This window comes from Castor canadensis, chromosome 14 (genome assembly GCF_047511655.1).
Source record: "Castor canadensis chromosome 14, mCasCan1.hap1v2, whole genome shotgun sequence".
NCBI lineage: Eukaryota > Metazoa > Chordata > Mammalia > Rodentia > Castoridae > Castor > Castor canadensis.
This window is the reverse complement of record NC_133399.1, coordinates 40,978,386-40,999,259: the sequence shown is the minus strand read 5'-3', so window position 1 is coordinate 40,999,259 and position 20,874 is coordinate 40,978,386. Positions and strand designations below refer to the sequence as shown.

At 48.4% G+C, this 20,874-nt stretch overlaps 1 protein-coding gene across 1 annotated transcript in view; it reads right to left on the bottom strand.

Moving 5' to 3' along the window:
• Catsperd (cation channel sperm associated auxiliary subunit delta) overlaps window positions 1-20,874 on the bottom strand; it is a 56,581-nt gene that overhangs the window by 2,537 nt on the left and 33,170 nt on the right. Inside the window, exons 11-20 of the mRNA XM_074054414.1 lie at window positions 19,151-19,233; window positions 15,802-15,978; window positions 13,257-13,370; window positions 12,495-12,584; window positions 11,844-11,902; window positions 6,710-6,788; window positions 5,439-5,491; window positions 1,953-2,027; window positions 622-750; window positions 44-227 (exon numbers count right to left, since the gene is read on the bottom strand). Of these exons, the coding sequence (XP_073910515.1) occupies window positions 44-227; window positions 622-750; window positions 1,953-2,027; window positions 5,439-5,491; window positions 6,710-6,788; window positions 11,844-11,902; window positions 12,495-12,584; window positions 13,257-13,370; window positions 15,802-15,978; window positions 19,151-19,233 (1,043 nt within the window). The remainder of the gene's footprint in view (window positions 1-43; window positions 228-621; window positions 751-1,952; window positions 2,028-5,438; window positions 5,492-6,709; window positions 6,789-11,843; window positions 11,903-12,494; window positions 12,585-13,256; window positions 13,371-15,801; window positions 15,979-19,150; window positions 19,234-20,874) is intronic.

Here is a 20,874-nt window from a genome sequence, read left to right as displayed (position 1 = left end):
TGCCGTAATGGGTCACTGGCTGGCGTTTTGGAAACAGGCTCACCTCCCTGTTCCAGGTGGTGAAAGTGAAGCTGGGCTTCTCTTGCTTCATGGAGGACCAGTTCTGAGGCTGTGATCTGCAGTGCGCTGAATCAGCTGTCAGCGAGTAGGAATATGTGAACAGCCCGTTCACCTCCACGAGCACATACTCAGCGTCCACGATCTCCTTCATCTCTTCCTCCTGCCACCTGAGACACGCACAGGGCCAGGCTGTGGGGTGCCCCAAGTGATGTGAGGAAAACCACTGGGGGTGTGGGGCAGCAAAGGGTCCCCACTTCACTGAGTGGGACTAAGGCGACAGGGCAGGGTGGCAGGTATTTGGCACAGGTTGGGGAGAGAAGTCTCGTCTGAGAAGGAGCCCAAGGAGCAGAGACTGGAAGACACTGTCCCCATGCTGTGGAATAGCAGAAAAGGACAGTGGGGGAAGGGGGTGGCTGTCCCAGCTGAGGGCTGAATGGAGAAGAGACACAACACCCCAGGGAGAGGCGCAGCCAGCAAGGGCTAGGAGGAGGTTGGGTGGGTTGGGGTCAGGGACGAGCTGGGGAAAGCGTGGCTCCCACGGGAGGGAAGTGGGGCTCTTACAGCTCCAGCACGGGCTTCCACGGGGTGTTGAAGTAAACAAGGCGAGGGCAGCCTAGATCCTTGTACGGGTACACCACGAACAGGTCATTGGTGGCCTTATGCCCAAGGAAGTTGGGGTCATAGGCTTCCCTTTGAAAGATCAGGCCAGAGACAGGTGGATAAGTTCCCGCCCAGGTGCCAAGCAGCCGCAAATGGGGATTGTGTGAGAGAGTGGAGCTGACACCTGGGGCTGGAGCACTCGGAACCATGGTCCAAAAGACTCTGTAACCTCCTGTTTCAGCTTAGGCTCTTGATCAAACAGGATTTGGCTGTTTCTGTGAAGGTAATTTTTGCTTGTTTTGTTTTTGAGTGGATTAACATTTAAACCAACAGACTCTGAGTCCAGCCCATGTCCTTTCACATTGTGGGTGGGCCTCATCCAATCAGTGGCCATCCTGAACAGAGCAGACTGACCTAGCCCTATCTCCCACTCCCATGAACAGGACAAAATTCTGCAGCAGACGGTCATGGGGCTCAAACTGCCCAGTCTTGTAGGAGTCCAGCTGGGACTAGGGGGACAGAGCTACGTATCTTGAATATACCAGCCTTCTGCAACTGACCGAGCCAATTCCCTAAAATCAACGAATCTCTCTGTCTCTCTCTCCATCTACAGTCACCTCTCAGAGTCTAGGGGAAGTGGATCCAGGATCCCCAGGGGACACTAAAATCCACAGGTACTCGGCCCCTTTTATTTACACAGTGGCACCCTATTTACATAGAACTTGGGTGCCACTTCCCATACTTTAAATCCTTTCCAGATGATTCCTGATGCCTGGCACAGTGCTCCACTGCAGTGATAAGGGGACAATGACAAGACTGTACATGTTCAGAGAAGATGCAATTTTTCCCAATGTTTTTGATCCATGGTTGGTTGAATCCAGATGACGGGAAACCGTGATACTGAGCAGGCTGTATTTCTGTGTGTGACGCACAGCCTGTTCCACTAACTTCTCTGGAGAATACTACCACACTTCTGAATGTTTATGTCCCCAAATGCCTTGGTGAAACCCAGTCTTTCCCAGCGCAGACATGTGGGGAGGTGATCTCAAGAAAGCCATCAGTGTCTTAAAAAAAAAAATCCAAGGAGGCCATCGTGGTAGCCACACCTGTAATCCGTGGTGAGCACACAGTAGGCTCTTCACTCGGGGCTCCACCTCCCTCCCTAGCCCCCACCCCACAAGGCTTCTCTCCCGCCTGGCTGGTGACCTGCCCATGGCGCATGCCAGCCATGGCCTCCCCGGGAGGGTGGGAGGGGAGTGTTGGGGTGGACAGGGTTGATGCACTGCTCTTACTTCTCGATGATGTAGGTGTAGTTTCTCTGCAGATCCACGGGGTCTAGGATGCCCTTGGTGCAGGCAGAAATTTTGCTGTGAGTTAGAGAAGATGGTGAGACGCTGCCCAGCCTCACGAGGGTGGAGGGGGAGAACCCCCACCTGCACAGGAGCCAGGATGAAAGGGTGTGGGTGACCCCAATCCTGCCTTGGGAGGGTAGGAAATGACCCGGATACACTGCATTGTGTTGGGGGGGATTCCCTAGCTTTCCTTATTTTTTTTTTTCTTATGGTGGAACTGGGGTTTGAACTCAGAGGTGCCTTGCAAAGCAGGCACTCAACCGCTTGAGCCACACACCCAGTCCACTTTGCTCTGGTTATTTTCGAGGAAGGGTATCTCAAACTATTTGGCAGGGGCTGGCCTCCAATGGCGAGCCTCCTGATCTCTGCCTCCTGAGTAGCTGGGATTACAGGTGTGAGCCACTGGCGCCCCGCCCTCCTTAGTTTATTTTGTGGCTCAAACTGTGCTGGCTTTGGTCACTGAGGTCTCTTCCAGCTGGATCGGTGTCCCTTGAACACCTCGCCCTTGGAGTGGTTTTGAGCACATTTTCACTTTCTGGGTCTCCGAGGTGCTCCCTGCCCAGCATATAGCACAGTCACTTCTCCCAGGAGACCTGGTTCCTTGTGGGCAGATGTTATATACCAAGACCAGAATGCTGGCGATCCTGACTTGGGAGACAAAATAGTTCAAGTTTTTTTGGTTTTTTTGCAGTGCTAGAATTTGAACTCGGAGCCTTGTGCTTGCTGGGCAGCCCTATCTTGGGCCACATCCCAACCCTGACACACAGTTTCTTGCTTCCCTTTGCACTGTTGTCGTCTGTGCATTCTCAGACCGTACACCACCTTCCCTCAGTATCTGCGGGGCGGCTCCTGGGACCTCAGATACCAAAGTGCAGATGCTCAGGCTACTGGCATGACGAGACGGTGTAGGAATCGCGCAGAACTTGTGAAATGTGCGCAGTGTACACAATAGCTCAGTAAGTTATAATCCCTGCTACACAATGCAGTGTAAACAGTTGTCACGTTGTGTGATTCAGAGAAGAATGGCAAGGAAAGGGTGCGTGCTCAGCATCAACGTGATTTAAAAAATACTTTTAAGTCTGTGTCCAGTTGTGCCCCTAGATATGGAGGCGCAAATATGTTAAAGCCCACACTGCACGTGGTTGTGTGCGTGGCTCTCATACACATTTACGCTTGTAGTTCATCCGGGGAACGCTGCCCTGCTCCTGTCGCACTGCGTGAAACCCCACACAGGGTTGTCCACTCTGCCGTCCGTGGATATTTCAATTCTGTTACGATTGTTTCAAGAAGGAAGTTACTAAGAACAATGCCACTAGCTGGGCGCCTTGGCTCATGCCTGTAATCTGAGTTACTTGGGAGGCTGATATCCAGAGGATTGTGGTTCGAGGCCAGTCTGGGCAAATAGTTCATGAGACCCCCCATCTCCAAAATGACCAGAGCAAAATGGACTGGAGGTGTGGCTCAAGCAGTAGAGCACCTGCTTTGCAAGTGTGAAGCCCTGAGTTCAAACCCCCGTCCCATTAAAAGACAAAACAAGAACAGTGTCACCAAGAGAGTGCTTGCCCAGCAAGTGTGAGTTCAATTCCCAGTAACAGCAAAACACACACACACAACAAAACACTCAAACAAAAAACCTCCAATGCACTAAGAACATTCTAGGGCACACATCAGTTTGCATTTGCAGAAGGCAAATTGCTGGGTCGTGAGTGTACTTTCCTCAAAACAGCGTCTGGGTTCCGGCAGCTGCCAGGGTCCCCGTGCTTCACAGTATGGCTGCGGCTGGCTTTGCAAATCCTGCCCTTCTGACGGCCATTTGAGGTTCTTTTCTTTCTTTCTTGTTTGGAAAGTGTCTGTTTTAAGCCTTTTGTCAATTTTTTTTTGTTATCAGTTTGTTCTTTTATAAAAATTGACTTGTGGAATTCTTTATAAGTTTAGGATATAAGTTCTTTGTCAGTTATATTTGTGGCACATGCCTTTTCCTCTGTCTGTCTTCTCTGTATCTGTCTCTGTCTCTCTCTGTTTTGACAAAGGGCCCTTGCCATGTAGCCCAGGCTGGCTGTCCTCAGACTTGAGAGCCTCCTCTCTCAGTCTCCCAAGTGCTGGGATTACAGGTGTGCACCACACCTGGCCATTTCACTGTTTTTATGGTAAAAGCTATTTATATGTTGTTTTAAAAGTCTTTCCTGCACACAATGCTCAAAATACGCTGTTATTATTCATAATTGATGGGGTCCTTTATTTTCTTATTTTTAAAATTTATTTATTGTTTTTTTGAGACAGGGTCTCTCTCTAGGTAGAACAGGCTGGCTTTAAACTTGAGATCCTCCTGCCTCAGCCCCCTGAATGCTAAGATTATAGGTATGCACCATCATGCCAGGCCTAAATATGTTACATTTAAATGTATTATATTGTATTGTGTTACATCAGATCATGTTATTCATTTGAGCTGGGCTCTATGTTACCCAGGCTGGTCTCAAATTCCTAAATTCAAGTAATTTTCCTGCCTCAGCCTCTTGAATGCTGGAATTACAGGGAGTACAACCACACCTGGGTTATAATTCATTAACTGAATAAACTTGTCTATGTTGGAAAAAATCCTGGGAAAATTACCATCTCAGGGTATTGAGCCTGGTGCAAAAGAGATGTCAGAGGTTTGAATGTCCTCCCGAGAGGCCCTGCTGAACCTTCAGGAATTCACCAGGCAATTTCCGCTTGGTGGCCTGCAATCTGGCCCAGTGGGGAACATTTCCACTGTGGGAAGTGGCAGCATCCACAAGTCACGTGCCAGCATGCCTGCCCATCACGGCCTGAGAGGGAAAGGATGGCAAGTTTGCTGCATCTTTTCGCCTTTTTTATTTGTTCTTTCTCTTTCACTTTTTGTGAGCCAGGGTCTTGCAAGGTAGCCCAGGCTGGCCTGGAACTGCCAATCCTCGTGCTCTGCCTACCACGTCTGGCTCATTTTCAGCTTTGCTTCATCTTTTTCTTGCACTCGCATGCTACATTTCCTGGGCTACACTGGAAGCAAACCCTCCCCCCCCACCCCATTTTAGCAAGAGATTAACACCAAAATCCTGGGCAATTTTAGTCAAAATGAGGAATCAAGACACTAAAAGAAAGAAACAGAAAGAACAAACCATTAGGAAGGAGGAGGAAAATGTGAATATCACCAGATAGGTGGAGGAGGGTAGGCGAACATGCTGGAAACCCAAATCCACCTGTCAGTATTAATTATCTAACTTTTTTTGGTGAGATGCTGGGGATGGCACCCACAGCCTCGTGCGTGCTCGCAAGCTCTCACTGCAGGGTGGCACCCCACCCCTCATTTTTAACTTTTTATTACGAGAATGTTAACCATATGCAAACGTAGGCAGAATGATGCAGTGTCTCCCACCTCAAAAGCTGTCGTGGACCCCTCCCTACACTTACTTCTGCACGACAATCTTCTTCGTTAGGTCACAGCCGACAGAAATGAGCATGGACTGCAGGGTGAGACAGAGGTGCTGTTAGTGAGGCCTCTGCCACACTGCCCCAAGTCCCCGTGACTCTGAGAGCCCAAGGTACCACAGTGGCCTTGGAGCACCTGTACCAACCACCCTGCCTGCATCGAGACTTCTGGGGACCAGAACACAGTGTTTGGCATGCAGAAGCCATAGGGAAAAATGAGTGAGCGTGTGGGCCGGAATGACAGAAGAAAAGGGAGACACACACACCACAGAGACAGATGGAGAGGCTGGAGATTTGCTTGCTAGCCTTAGGGCATGCTTTTCAAATTGGGGTGTGGGCACCCTCAGAGCTACACACGGAGTCCAAAAGCTGTAGGAAAAAGGTTTCTGAAAACAGTTTTATATTAAGGCAAACAGAGCTACTATGGAATGAAATGCAAGACTCATATCAAATTTTTAAAATTGTGGTAAAATCTACATAACATAAAATCTGCCATCTTAGCCATGTTTCAGTGCACAACTCAGTGGCCCTGGGCACTCACATGGCTGTGCTGCCATCCCCACCGTCCACCTGCAGAATCTTCCATGTCCCCACACTGAAGCTCTGTCCCCATAAAACACGAACTCAGACTGGACGCATGGCTGAAGTTGTAAAGCACCTGCCTAGCAAGCACTAAGACCTGAGTTCAAACCTCAGTACTGCCAAAAATCCCCCAAACCCAGAACCTCCCCCCAGCAAAAACCATGGACTCCCTCTCCTGCTCCACCCAATTTCTGTGGGCTCTTCTGTCTGACGTGTCCTATCATGGACTCACACACAGTGTGATAAAATACTGTCAAGCCCACCCATGTCGTAGCATGTCAAAGCCTCCTTCCTGTTCAGGACTGAATGATATTCCCGTGTGTGAGTTTGCTACAGTGCAGCCCCCATTCATCCACCCATGCAAATGGGCTTGCCTTCGTCTACCCGCCATGGGTAATGAGCTATGAGCGTGCGTGTGCACGTTCCCGTTCCCGTGGGGAGGTGTGCTGTTCTCAGTTCTCTGGTTAGGTCTGGTTAGCCTGAGTTGGCCAGTGCATGCCGGTGATGACCACTAAGGAACAGCACTTCCGTGGAGGATGGTGAGTCCTCAGGGCAGCTCTGGGGGACGAGCAGGGCAGTGACCCCAGCACCTCGGAAGGACTGCCATCATCTTTATCTTGCATGAGGCTTGCTTCCCTCAGAAGATGGGGCGGCAAAGGTTTGGCACCTACCAGTGGCTTCAAGTCCACACAGGAAATTTCCTTGTTGGCTATGTCCATGATTAAGGTAGACACGGTCGGTCGCTTTATGCTGCAAGGCAATGGAGAGCCTGTGTCACCGCGAGCAGAAACAACACGACACAAGACAACTAGCAGTCACCCATCCTTTCTAGCCACTCTATCATTCAATCACCTGTACATTGATCACATTCCCATCTGCCTATCCATCCACACACCCACCCATCCATCCATCCATTCCCCCACACACCCACCCACCCATCCATCCACCCATCCATCCATCCACCCACCCACCTACCCATCCATCCATCCACCCCTCTAGCCCCCATCCACCCCATCCCTCTATCCATCCATCCACCCACCCACATTCATTCAACAACCCATCCATCCTTTTGTCCATCAAGTATTCATACAACTATTCAACTACCCATGCATCCATCCAATCATCCATCCATCCCTTTATCTGTCCAACCAACTATTCATCCGATTTAGCCATCCATCTTTTCAGCCAACCATCCACTCATCCCTTCCACCATCCATTCAACCATCTAAAATCCAACCATCCATCCATCCATCCCTAAATACCAACTTTCTTCTCTAAGATGGAAGTCCAAACTTCTCCCACGCTTCACCTCTTCCTGCGTCAGTTTTGTTCTTTCTAGTGACTGCTATGGTTTGAATGCACCCCAATATTCATGGGTTGGAGCCCTAATTACATGAAAGTGTTTGGTGGGGCCTAACAAGAGGCGGTTAGGCCATGAGGAGTGACCTAACGTTGCTATCAAGGGGGTACTAAGGAGGTTCGTGAGAGTGGGCTTGTTATAAAAGTGAGTTCTGCCCCCTCTTTCTGGCTGGCCCTCTTGGGCTCTCCTGACCTTCCACCTACAGCTATGGGATGGCACAGCAAGGCCTTCACCAGACACCACCACCTCCATCTTGGACTTCCCAGCCTCCAGAACCATGAGAAATACATTTCTGCTTTTTCTTTTTTCTTTTCCTTTCTTTCCTTTGTTTTTCCTTTTTTAAGACAAAGTCTCACTATGTAGCCCTTAAAGTTGCAATCCTCCTGCCTCCTCTCAAGTACTGGGATTACAGGTGTGCACCACCATGTCCCACTCACCTTTGTCTTTATAGATGACCAGTCTCTGGCATTTTGTTACAGCAGTGGAAAACAGAGTAAGACAATGATTTACTTAAAAAGAACCTGTGATGTCTAGTTTTATTGTCACTGATGTCTGGAATGTTTTCTCATTGTTCTTTTGAGCTTCTCTACCTGTAGTCTGACCATCTTCCATTCCTAATGTTCACTTTCACTCTCTCTTTCATCCTCAATCAGGTTGCAGGGTTTCCGTACTACATCTGGCTTCTGAAGAAACAGCCATCTTTCATTTTATCTTCACTCTGCCTTTTCACCTTCTCATTAATAAATTTCAGATTGTGTAACTAAGTCCCTTCTCATGATTTCTTTGAATTATTGCTCTAGCTCTTTCAGTTAAACATTTAATTCATTTCCCTTTAATCCATTTTTTCCTAATAATAAAACTGCTTGGGGTGTAAATTTTACACACACACACACACACACACACACATACACACACAATTCTTTTTTCTTTTATTATTCATATGTGCATACAAGGCTTGGGTCATTTCTCCCCCCTGCCCCCACCCCCTCCCTTACCACACACTCCGCCCCCTTCCTCTCCCCCCTACCCCCTCAATACCCAGCAGAAACTATTTTGCCCTTATTTCTAATTCACAATTTTCTATTCATTCTGTATTCAATGAGTTCTTGAGGTCATTATAAGATCATTTCTTTTCTTTTTTTCCTTCCTTCTCTCCTTCCTTGCCTCCTTTCCTCCCTCCCTCCTTCCTTCCTTATCACCCTCCTCCTCCTTCTCCTCTTCCTCATGTGTGTGTGACACTGGGATGAAGCCAGGGCCTCTTATATGCGAGGCAAGTGCTCTACCACTGGGCTATCCTCCAGCCCATAAGGGTGTTTCTTCTTCCTTCTTCCTCTTCTTCTTTTTAAAAAAGGCTTTCAATTTATTTTTCTCATATAACAATCCTGTATGGTAGCCACAGCTGGACCCTGAGTCCTCTGTAGAGGGACTGTGGTGTGGGCTTTCACAGATGGCTGGTGAATTCCTGATGGTGACACTTGGTGAATATGGTCTCTTTCCCGAGGTCAGGGGTCAGGGAGCTGCAGGTCTTGGAGACAGCATCAGGGAGGCCTTGGCAAAGCTGACAGGGTGGCAGCACAACCCCTAGTCAAAGTGTAGCCATTATCAACACCAGCCGTCAGCAGCAGAGGCATGGCACAGGAGTTGAAATGACAGCAGGGACCCTGCATGTGAGTGTGAGTGTGTGTGTGACTGCAGCACAGACCCACAGTGGCTGTCCCCTTGGTGGGATGCTTTGGTGCTCACTCATTTTGTTCCAGCTGAGGTGATGGCTCTCAGATGATGGTGGCTACTTCAATTTGGGCTGCTGGCCAGCTTCGGTTGGGCAGGCTTTGGACCTCATCCTGAGGCAAGGGCCCAGGAAATGCCCAGAACCTCAGATTCCTGGACAGGCAGGGAGAAAATGCAGCTACCCTCTCAGGACTGGATCTGCATGGCCTGGACCATGAGCCCCATGACCTCAGCCTGGCTCCACCATGGCCAGCGGGGAGCCACTCTAGCATCATCCACCACATGGTGTTCCCAGGGAAGAGGTCGGTGTTTCTCAAATTCCCAGTAAAGCAGGTTTTGTTACTGGTTGCTGTTCTTTTGGTTGTTGACACCTACTTCTGAATTGTGTTTTCGGTTTGGTTTTATGAGGCAGAGTTTCATTCTGTAGCCCAGGCTGACCTGAACTCATGATCCTCTTACCTCAGTCTCCCCAGTGCCCAGCTTCTAAGCTATTTTTTTAAAATAAGGAGGAGTCGTCTCCAAAATTTTGATTAAAAGTATGTTAAAATAAATAAGGGACTGCCTTATTTATTTTACAGGGTGCATGCCTGTAATCCTACTTGGAGAGGAGGATCTCTGGCAGAAAAGCCAAGATTTATCTGAAAAACAGCTAGAATAAAAAGAGCTAAGGCGTGGCTCAAATGATAGAGTGTCTGCCTAGCAAGCACAAGGCTCTGAGTTCAAACCTTAGTACTGGAAAAAAAAAAAAGCTGGGCGCTGGTGGCTCACGCCTGTAATCCTAGCTACTCAGGAAGCAGAGATTAGGAGGACTGTGGTTCAAAGCCAGCCTAGGAAAATAGTTTTCAAGACCCTATCTTGAAAAAACCCATCACAAAAAAAGGACTGGTGGAGTGGCTCAAGGTGAAGGCCCTGAGTTCAGCCCTAGTACCACAAAAAAAAAAAAAAAAAAAAAAAAAAAACCTGGTGCTGGTGGCTCACACCTGTAATCCTAGCTACTCGGGAGGCAAAGATCAGGAGGATGGCGGTTTGAAGGTAGCCCAGGCAAATAGTTTATGAGACCCTATCTTCAAAAAACACAAAAAAAGGCTGGTAGAGTTGCTCAAGCGATAGAGGGCCTGCCTAGCAAGTGTGAGGGCCCTGAGCTCAAACCCCACAAGAAAGAAACAAAGAAAGAAACCCTCAAAAAAAATCATAAGGCAAGAATACAAGTGGCCATTGTCATTATCAAATGCATGCTACCCAAAGTCACACATGCCATCCTTTCATTCAACTGGAGTGCGGTAGGTCTGTCACACTGTCACATCTGACATCTGTATGGCAGGCAGCATGTGGCTTTTCTTTTTAAAGTGACCAGAGGCAGGCTTGCACTGGGAATGCATGAAATGCCACTGTATTGTTGATTTCAAGTGATAATTCTGTACTTGGCTTTCACCACATTTGCCGACAGTGAAGCCGGGTCGGGGGTGGGAATCTCAGTGGTGAAGTGCTCACCTAGCAGAGGTGAAGCACTGGGTTCCAAACCCACAGGAAAAGCATCATAGAAACAAAACAGGGTAAAAATTTTAAAGTAAAAAATAAAAGAAGGAAAACAACAACCGCCACCACAAAATAAGCACTCAAGCTGTGGCCGCCTCCATAGGCCTGTTGATAAGAGACAAAAAGAGGTCCCAGTGCACTCCCCCCCCCACACACTGTATCTCCTCTGGTCCCTGATAAGCCTTGTGGTCTCTCATTGGGGCTCTTCTGATCCCTGCTGGAGCTCTGCCAGCTGAGTGAGCCCCAGCTTTCCAGCCCCACCCTGCAATAGGGACATCCTGTCCTTGCATCCACCTGGAGGGGAGAGAGAGGCTCCCACAGCACCTTTGATCCAGCCAAGAAATTCCGGGTCCCCCTTCCACGGCATCATTCCTCAGAGGGAGCATGGCCTTTCTCTACCAGGCATGGAAACAGACACTTAGTCCATGCTGTCTTCTTTCCTTCTTTGGGAAGTGGTGTTTTCATTGAATGTGGGTTTGTTTTTCGTGGAAGTAAGTAGACATAGTTTAAAATTGACCATGGCACTGATGTTTAAGTACACATTTCAGTGGCATTGAGCTCATTCACATGGCTGTACCGCCATCCCCACTGTCCATCTCCAGAACCTTCCATCTCCCCAAACAAAGCTCTCCTCCCTTCCCCTCGCGGTCCTAGCACCCACCATCCTACTTCCTGTCTCTGTGGCTGACAACTCTAGGGACCTCCTGTGATTTGTGTCCTGCAGTGTGTGTCCTTCTGTATCTGCTCATTTCACTGTCCTCAAGGTGCATCTACATTAGAGCAGATGTCCAGATGTCCTTCCTTTTTCACAGCTGCATGGTATTCCATCACACGGCTAGACCACATTGTGTATGTGCATTTATCCACCCACAGACACTGGGTTGTTTTCACACCTTGGCTATTGTGAACTGGGCTGCTGTAAATGTACTGTACAAGTATCTCTTTGAGCCCCTCTTTCAGTCCTTTGGGTTGACACCCATAAGTGGGACTGCTGGAGCATCTATATGGCAATTCCATGTTTAATCTTTTTGAGTGACCACCATTTGCAAAGTATTTTTAATTATTCTTATCTCAATGTCCCACAGCTTGGCGTCCATCTCAACCCTGCTTCTCCCCCTTCTGGCTCCAGAGAACTCCCACAGTCAGCCAGGGGCTCCTCCTCTGTCCAGGTGACCACATACCTGGAGGTGAAGTTGGGGTGAGTCCTGCCTGAGTGCTGCTGCTGCTGGAGTTGAACGTTCTGTGAAACCAATGAGACAGAGACAGAGACAGAGAGAGAGAGAGAACCTCACCTATAACAGGGTTCCACTCAGGATGTCCCCAAGATTAGCACAGGGGAAGAGATGGGGCATCAGGTAGGGGCAGTGTGGAGTAGGGAGGCCAGAGCTTTCCACCCCCCTCAATTCAAACTCCATATCCAGAGAAAGGCTTCTAGAAGTGCAGAGTCTGCCCCCCTGAGCTGAGGGTTCCGGCTTCCTCTCGCCATGTGTCCTGTGACCCCCGGTAAGGTGGGACTCCCTAGTTTCTCCTCTCATTTCCACGTGGTGTGATAAGGGCTGGCCAAAAGGGTTAGTTTGGCCAACTCAGGGTTGGTCAGCCTGTCCTATGGACACTGTCTGATGTCCTCCTTGGTTGGCTTCTAGGTCACCACCAAGCTCTGCAGAGCGAACCTGCGGCAAACAGGTGCACTTGGCACAATGGCCTCCAGACTCAAATTGGCCATGTCCCCGCCGGCCCCCCCCCCCACCCCGCCTTCTCAGTCCTGATGCCTTGGTTTCCCCAGCTAAGTCAGATGTCACCTCCCCCGCTGCAGTGGAACCAAAGGCGCTCACCAGACTGTACTTAGTGTTCCCATCCAGGGTGTTCCCCAACTCCTCAATGAAGGCATGCAGCCCCAGTGAGTAGGGGTTACTCACCATCACCTGGGGTGTGGGCAGGAGAGACACAGGCTGTCACAGAGCCAGCAGCCCCTAAGGGTGACACCCACCCACAGGGGACCCCTGTCCACCTTCAGATGACAGAGAACTTGCACTGGTCCAATCCTGACATCGTGCCCCCGAAGCCTTCCCACTCCCCCACACCCTGCCCTGGCTCACGATGTACCGTTTTGGCACGCTGCCTGTAGGAGCCGCAGGGCTCAGGAGGAAGCAGAACTTTAGAAAAGGCCTTGGCCTATCTGTTCCCACATGTAGCCAGCATGCGGGTTCTCTGGGGTGTGGAGTGGGGCTCGGGAGCAGAGTGCCTCCCATGCACCAGGCTCTAGGTTCTAGGAGGAGGGAGGGAGGAGGAGAGAGAGTAGGAAGGAGGGGAGGAAGGAAGAGGAGGAGGAAGGACAGAGGAGGACAGAGTCGGAGAAAGAGGACAAGGAATTCACAAGGTGGCTCAGCTAGCAGGGTAGCAGAGGTGGCTGGCCGGTAAACTAGGGGCAGCTGGACAGGCAGGCAGGGGCTAGCTGCAGGGAGAGACGGTTCCAGATCATGAATGAGTGTGTCCTGGGTGAGGCCACGGTGCCCAGGGTATGGCAGGGAGCCTGGCCATGTGGGCAGGAGTGTGGCCAAAGACTGCCAGCCCCAAGCAGCAGGAGACTCACTTACTAGTGGGATCGGGGATGTGCCAGGCCGGGGGATGAAGGAGGCTGACAGAATCAATAGGCTGTTCATATCGATGGTGTACATATCTTCTTCGAACTGTCCTTGAAGCAGTTCTACCTGTTAGGAAGGCTAAAGGTAAGTGAAAAATGAAAAATTCAGTCCCTGCTCCCTGAAAGAAAGGACTGTGATGTAGGGGAGTTGGGAAGTGATGTAGGGGTCCTAGGGCTGGAAACCTCCTGTCAGTTGCCTGGGCCTCCACACGCCTGTTTGCCCGGCTGGACTCTGCGCCCAGGTGGTGATCACCACCCGTGTTTCTTCAGCACAGCTTGTGCAAGTGTGTTGTCCATTCTGACACTGTGAGCACTTTGTTTTTTCCTTTTTCTTTTTGTGCCAGTACTGGAATTTGAACTCAGCCTCACACTTGCTAGGCAAGTGCTCTACCACCTGAGCCAGGCCCCAATCTTCTAAAGTCTAATGTATCAGGGGTGAAAAGGTGACTGCATTACAGTGTTTAGGGGTGAGCCTCTGAAAGTGTTAGATGAGACAAGGTCACTGGCGTGGGGGTAGGGGTGGGGACCTGTGGTGTAATCTTGGTGACTGTAAGGAGAGGGAGGTTGTCCATCTGCCATGCACATCAGTCATGTTTTGTTTGGACTTCCACCCTCCAGCACAGGAAGGCAAAATAAACCTGTTCATAACAATTTGTTCACTGGTTATGTTTAATAGTCAATTGTGCTGGGTATAAAAATCTCAGTTTACCTTCCTTCCTGAAGAATTAAGTACGTCCTTTCACTTAGCTCTGTGATAGTGTCTGCTGTCAGAAAGAATGATGAGAATGTCTTATTTATTTATTTCCCTTCTAAGTTGCAAGCTCTTTTCCCTTAGATGCCCCAAAGGAACTTTCTCTTTCAGGTCCAATCATTTTCCTAAACCATGTCTTAGTGTTGGTCACTCTGTGCTGACATTCTCAGGTACATAGCACACTCTTTCAATACTTTCAAATCTTTGATTTTAGGGTAATTTTTTTTTGCAGTGCTGGAATCTGGGTCCCCACTAATGCCAGCCAAGCATTCTACCATTGGCCACACCCCAGCCCAGAAAAATATGCTCAGTTTTTTTTTTTTGTGGTACTGGGGCTTAAACTCAGGGCCTACACCTTGAGTCACTCCACAAGCCCTCTGGGACTGACCCCACTGCATCTCACAGGCTGGTTGTGATGGGCTTACTCCCAGCCCCATGAATGGTCCAGGAATGGGTGTATCATTCTGTCTGAGCCAACGAGAAAAGCAGGTGCTGCTTGGCCTTTTTTTTTTTTTTTAGTACCGGGGTTTGAACTCAGGGTCTACACCTTGAGCTACTCTACCAGCCCTTTTTTTTGTGATGGACTTTTTCAAGATAGGGACTTGTGAACTCTTTGCCAGGGCTGACTTGGACCAGGATCCTTCTGACCTCTGCCTCCTGAGTAGCTAGGATCACAGGTGTGAGCCATTAGTGCCTGGCCACCCTTGGCTTGTGAGAGCCATAAGAGGCCCACTCTCTTCCCCTGGAACATGTGGTAGAAGGATGAGGGTCTGCTGGGCAGATCTTCAGCTTGCTTATGAGTCTGGACGTATCCAGTGCCTAGATGGAGTTTTACATAAAGCTTCATGATTCTGGTGGCTGGAGGGTCCACATCTTGGTTAGGGGATCCTGTGGTTTGTCACAATATGGTGGGAAAGCGATCAGGGTCTGACCATGTGCAGAAGGGCAGACACATGGGGTGGCCTGCTTTATTTCTTCCTTTCCTTTGCCTTGCTAGGCAGGCGCTCTGGCACTTGAGCCACACTCAGCCCTTTTTGCTCTGGTTAGTTTAGAGATAGGGGTCTCACTTTTTTGTCCAGGCTAGACCAGACCTCAATCCTATTTTACATTTCCTATGTAGCTTGGATGACAGGCATGTGCAACCACACACAGCTTTTTTCCATTGAGATGGGGTCTCATAAACTTTCTTGCCTGGGCAGGCCTCAAACTGTGATCCTCTTGATCTCAGCCTCCCAAGTATCTGGGCTTATAGGCGTGAGCCACTGGTGCCTGGCTTGTGCTCCACTCTTGTTAGAACTAACCTCCCCAGAGATAGGTGTTAATCCCTTCTGAGGGTGACACTTCTACAATCTAACCTAATCTGCTGCTGGGCCCCATCTGTTAAAGGTCCCACCACCTGTCAACGTCATACTAGGACCACACTCCCAGCACAAGAGCCTTTGGGAAACAAAGCACATCCAAGCCCTAGCGAGTTCCTCGTTACAAAGAGTATGTAATCAAAGTGACAGGCATTCTTTTCTGGAACTGGGGACATGAGGGGTTTGGGATGATTATGCCCAGGTGACAGGGTGTCAGACTTAGTCCTCATCTGAAACCCCAGCGGCACCTGGAGCCATGTTTCACGTGGCCTCCTTTTGGTGGGCGGTGTCCCTGTGGCTCCTGGCCACGCCAGCCCAGTGCTGGGCCCCGGGACTCATTTGTGTAAGAGGAGTGCATTGGGCGAGGATGGAGAGTCGCAGTCACATACTTTGCACTTTGGCACTTGGAGCTCGGGCTCCATGAGAACCGCCTGGATGTTCACGGAGCACTTCTCGAAGTCGAAAGCCAAGGAGCTGCCATCAAAAACTGGGGTGAGGATCTCAAGTCTCCCCGAATCGTGGAACATCAGGGCCACCTCTGGGCTCCAGACGGGCTGGTGAGGGAGCTACAAGGAAAAGGAATTCTGAGATTAAACTACTCAAGGTCGTTTTCCTTAACTTGTTGAATTAGCACATATACATGTGTATGTATATGCATATACAAGATACAATGTGCACATTACATCTATATGTGTTTTCAGTGCTGGCTGGAGCTCAAACAGGGCCTTGGGTGTGCCAGGTGAACGGGTAAGCGCTCACCACGGAGCCTGCCCACAGCCCTTTGCTCTTATTCACAGGGCATGGGCCTCTTTGGAGGGCCAAGGAAAGCTGCAGAACTTCCAGAAAACAGTGGCAGCGGCTGTCAGTGAAGGCGGAAAGAAGTGGCTGTGCCCCTGCCTTGAATCAGTGAGCATATTCTAACCCATGAGCAGGAACTCTGGGGAAGGATGGCGTTTGTGTGTAGAGTGGGATGACCACCGAGGTAGGGGACAGGAACCTAAGAAGACTGATGTGGGTCAGCCACCTGTGACTTTCATGGCCCTGGGAAAGAAAGGAAGGCAAGCTAAGCTTAGGTCTTCCACCTTAAGATGAATCAGGCACAGGAAGACAAAAACCGCACATTTTCAATTCTGGGGAGGTTGATGTCACTCTCAAGAAATGGAGATCAGATCAAATGGTGGACAGCAGAGGCTAGGAAAGCGGAGGAGGAGGGGGAGGGGAGAGTTAGAGGACAAAGGAGAAAAGCTTAACAAGCACAGTAGGACAACCATGGTTCACAACAATTAACTAAATATTGCAAAATAACTCTGGTGTTGAGGCCATGCCTGTGACCCCAGCACTCAGGAGGCTGAGGCAGGAGGATGGAGAACTCAAGTCAGCTTGGGCTGCAGAGCAAGATAGTGTCTCAGTCCCCCACCCCCCAAAAAACCAAAAGAGCTAGCACAGAGGATTTGTTGTAATAAATGTCTGAAGTGATGGGTACACTGGCGACCCTGACCTGACCATTGTGCACTGTATATGCGTGCTGGAATCCACACTCTACTCAGCTACTATGCACAATTGCTGTGTGTTGCTTTAAAAATACACATCAAGGGCTGGGGTATATTTCAGGGGTAGAGCATGTGTTTAGCATGCACTAGGCCCTGGGTTCCATCCTCAGCACCACCCCCAAACGTAGGTGTGTGTATTATATATATAACAAAAAACATACACCTCTTATATACATATATAATAAACTAGATAGAGTAAATTATTTTTAAGTTTTTGGCAGTACCTGAATTTGAACTCAGGACCTCACCCTTGCTATGCAGGTACTCTACCACTTAAGACACATCCCCAGGACTTGACAGAATTATTTTTAAAATAAGCTTCTGCTCAACAAAAGAAATGGTCTCTAAACTGAAGAGAACACTCACAGAGTGGGAGAAAATATTTGCCAGCTACACATCAGACAAAGGACTGATAACCAGAATATATAGGGAACTTAAAAACCTAAATTCTCCCAAAACTAATGAACCAATAAAGAAATGGGCAAGTGAACTAAACAGAACTTTCTCAAAAGAAGAAATTCAAATGGCCAAAAAACACATGAAAAAATGCTCACCATCTCTAGCAATAAAGGAAATGCAAATTAAAACCACACTAAGATTCCACCTCACCCCTGTTAGAATTGCCACCATTAGCAACACCACCAACAACAGGTGCTGGCGAGGATGCGGGGGAAAAAGGAACCCTCTTACACTGTTGGTGGGAATGTAGACTAGTACAACCACTCTGGAAAAAAATGTGGAGGCTACTTAAAAAGCTAAACATTGATCTATCATTTGATCCAGCAATACCACTCTTGGGGATATACCCAAAAGAATGTGACTCAGGTTACTCCAGAGGCACCTGCACACCCATGTTTATTGCGGCACTATTCACAATAGCCAAGTTATGGAAACAGCCAAGATGCCCCATCACTGACAAATGGATTAAGAAAATGTGGTATCTATACACAATGGAATTTTATGCAGCCATGAAGAAGAATGAAATGTTATCATTTGCAAGTAAATGGATGGAACTGGAGAACATCAGGTTAGCCTGGCCCAAAAGACCAAAAATCATATGTTCTCCCTTATATGCGGACATTAGATGAAGGGCAAACACAACAAGGGGATTGGACTTTGAGCACATGATAAAGCGAGAGCACACCTGGGAGGTATGAGGATAGGTAAGACACCCAAAAAACTAGATAGCATTTGTTGCCCACAATGCAGAATAACTAAAGCAGATACTTTAAAGCAACCGAGGCCAATAGGAGAAGGGGACCAGGAACTAGAGAAAAGGTTAGTTCAAGAAGAATTAACTTAGAGGGTAACACATATGTACAGGAGATCAATGCGAGTCAACTCCCTGTATAGCTATCCTTATCTCAACCAGCAAAAACCCTTGTTCCTTCCTATGATTGCTTATACTCTCTCTTCAACAAAATTAGAGATAAGGGCAAAACGGTTTCTGTTTGATAGCGAGGAGGTGGGGGGGAGAGGGAGGGGGCTGGGGAAAGAGGGGAGAAATGACCCAAACATGTATGCACATATGACTAAAAGAAAAAATAAATAAATAATTATTTTTAAAATAAGTAAATAAAACTCATTCCTTAACACAAAAAGAACTCAAACAACAGCCAGGTTTAAATGACATAACACAGAAGGCTGATCCAGTTAGAGTGGCAGTTGCTGTTTTTAAGTGCTCAGTTAAGTTTCAGCAAATTAAGTTAGCAAATTAAAATGAGGGTGTGGAAACCGAGTAAAGTTTTGCAATATTCCAGCCACAAGGCGAGGAGGAAAGAAGCAGAAAGAATTCTGCAGTGGAACGAGCAGCACCGCTGGGATGGGAGAGGGGGTTTGTCACTGGCTAAATTGAAATCCAGAACAGAGAAAGGATGGAGACAACGAGCTCTGGTGAGAAAACATTAAATTTTATGTGCTTATGTGGTGGTTGAGCAAGTGCTTACTATGTGGATCTAGGAAAGCAGATGATGCAAGTAAGTTTTGGGGATTAGGTTCAGGGAAAATTTAATTGGGACATTTTTAAAGTTTTTCCTACAAAGCCTGTATTATAATGAAAGAAAGTACAAAAGAATAAAAGTCTGTTTATTTTTTTTTTAAAAAGTTTTAGCTGCTGTCCTTAGAATGATCCCTAGCTTCAGACAAAGAATCAGAATCTGAGAGTGAGACCCTTTTGCTTTTTACCTACTTTGATTACAGAAGTAGACAGGAATCCCAGACTGCCATAATATAAATGATCCTCCCGTGTTAACACTGCCAGTTCATTTTCATCTGGGGAAAGCAAAACAAAAACAAAAGTGGAAATGAAAAAAAACCAATTCTTCAATTTCTAACACTGTGCCACCTTGGGTACTGATGCTGGAGGCCCCTGCTACCTCTCTCCTCCAGCTGAGTGAGAACAAAGAGGCAGCTCAGACTGAACTTGGGGGTGTGTCTTTTTGTAACAGATACCAAGTGTCAGCCAATCACAGGCAGCCAGCTGACCGGACCATGTCCAAATAAGATCAATGCTGAGGTGAAGCCAGTCAGCTATTTGAGGACACTACTTCCTTCCAGACTACAAACATTCCCAGGACACATGGAGTAGACAGTGCCCCAGCCCGGTGGCTGCAGGCCTGGCTGAGGACAGCTCACACTCCCCTGTGGGAAGCCAAATTGGCTCCATCGAAAAACTGTCATGGGCAATTAATTCTCATGAGTAACCCTACCAATCCCCTCCCCTCCCTACTGTGCTGGGAATGAACCCAGGGCCTTGTGCATGCTAGCGCTAACCACTGAGCTGCACCCCAAGCCCCCCACCCCCATTTTAGTTTCCCACCTATAATCTTATAATCCCAGCACTCTGGAGGTGGAGGTGGGAGTATCACAAGTTCGAGTCTAGCCTGGTCTACATACCAATACTCTGTCTCAAAAGAAAAGAAATTGCTGGGCACCCGTGGCTCATGCCTGAAATCCTAGCTACTCAGGAGGCAGAGATCAGGAGGATTGCAGTTTGAAGTCAGCCCAGGCTGGCTTCACACACCCATACCCACACATACACACATACACACACACAAAAAATTCACAAAAAAGGACTGGCGGAGTGGCTTAAGGTGTAGGCCCCGAGTTCAAGACCCAGTATTGCAAAAATAAATAAAATAAAAATAAAAAAAGAAAGAAAAGATCAGACTCACTAGCTCATGCCTGCAATCCCAACTACTGGGAAGTGGATCCAGACTCGAGGCTAGTCCAAGCAAAAAGTTAATGAGATCCCCATCTCAAACAAAAAGCAGGGCACAGTGTGCACATTTGTAATCCGAGTTAGGTGGGAGGGGTGGATAGGAGGATTGTGTTCAGACACCAGCCCATGACAAAAACACAAGACCATACCAGAAAAATAAAGCAGAAAAGGGTTGGGGGTCTGCCTGCCTAGGAAGTGTAAGGTCCTGAGTTCAAACCCTAGTACCTCCAAAAGAAGAAGAAAGAAAACTTTAAAGGAGCATACATCACTGCCACAGTTGTAGGTTAATTTTGATGTAATTCATTTCTCCAAGTACAGATTAATTTTCACTAGATAAGGGACAGAGGCAGGGTGCACACACGGATGAGCAGACAGTTGTTTGCCTCTCAAAAAGTCAAGTAAGCCCACAGATTGTTGCACTGGTTCCGCGATGTCGCCACGTGCAGCTGCGTTAGGAGAAAAATAATCCTGCAAAGAGGTAGAACAAAACAGCACCGAGACAACTGCCTAGCAAAAACCCTAGAATGTGATTCATGGGAGGTGAGCACCTTGAACAATGTCTTCTCCAGAAAGACGCGCTGCGGTCCCCAACTTAACACGAGCCACTCAGGATTCCTCCGCCTTATGACGAGATGCATGTGCTCCCGCCACCTTCTGTTCCCTAGCTAACAGCCAGCTAGGAGGCTGGGAAA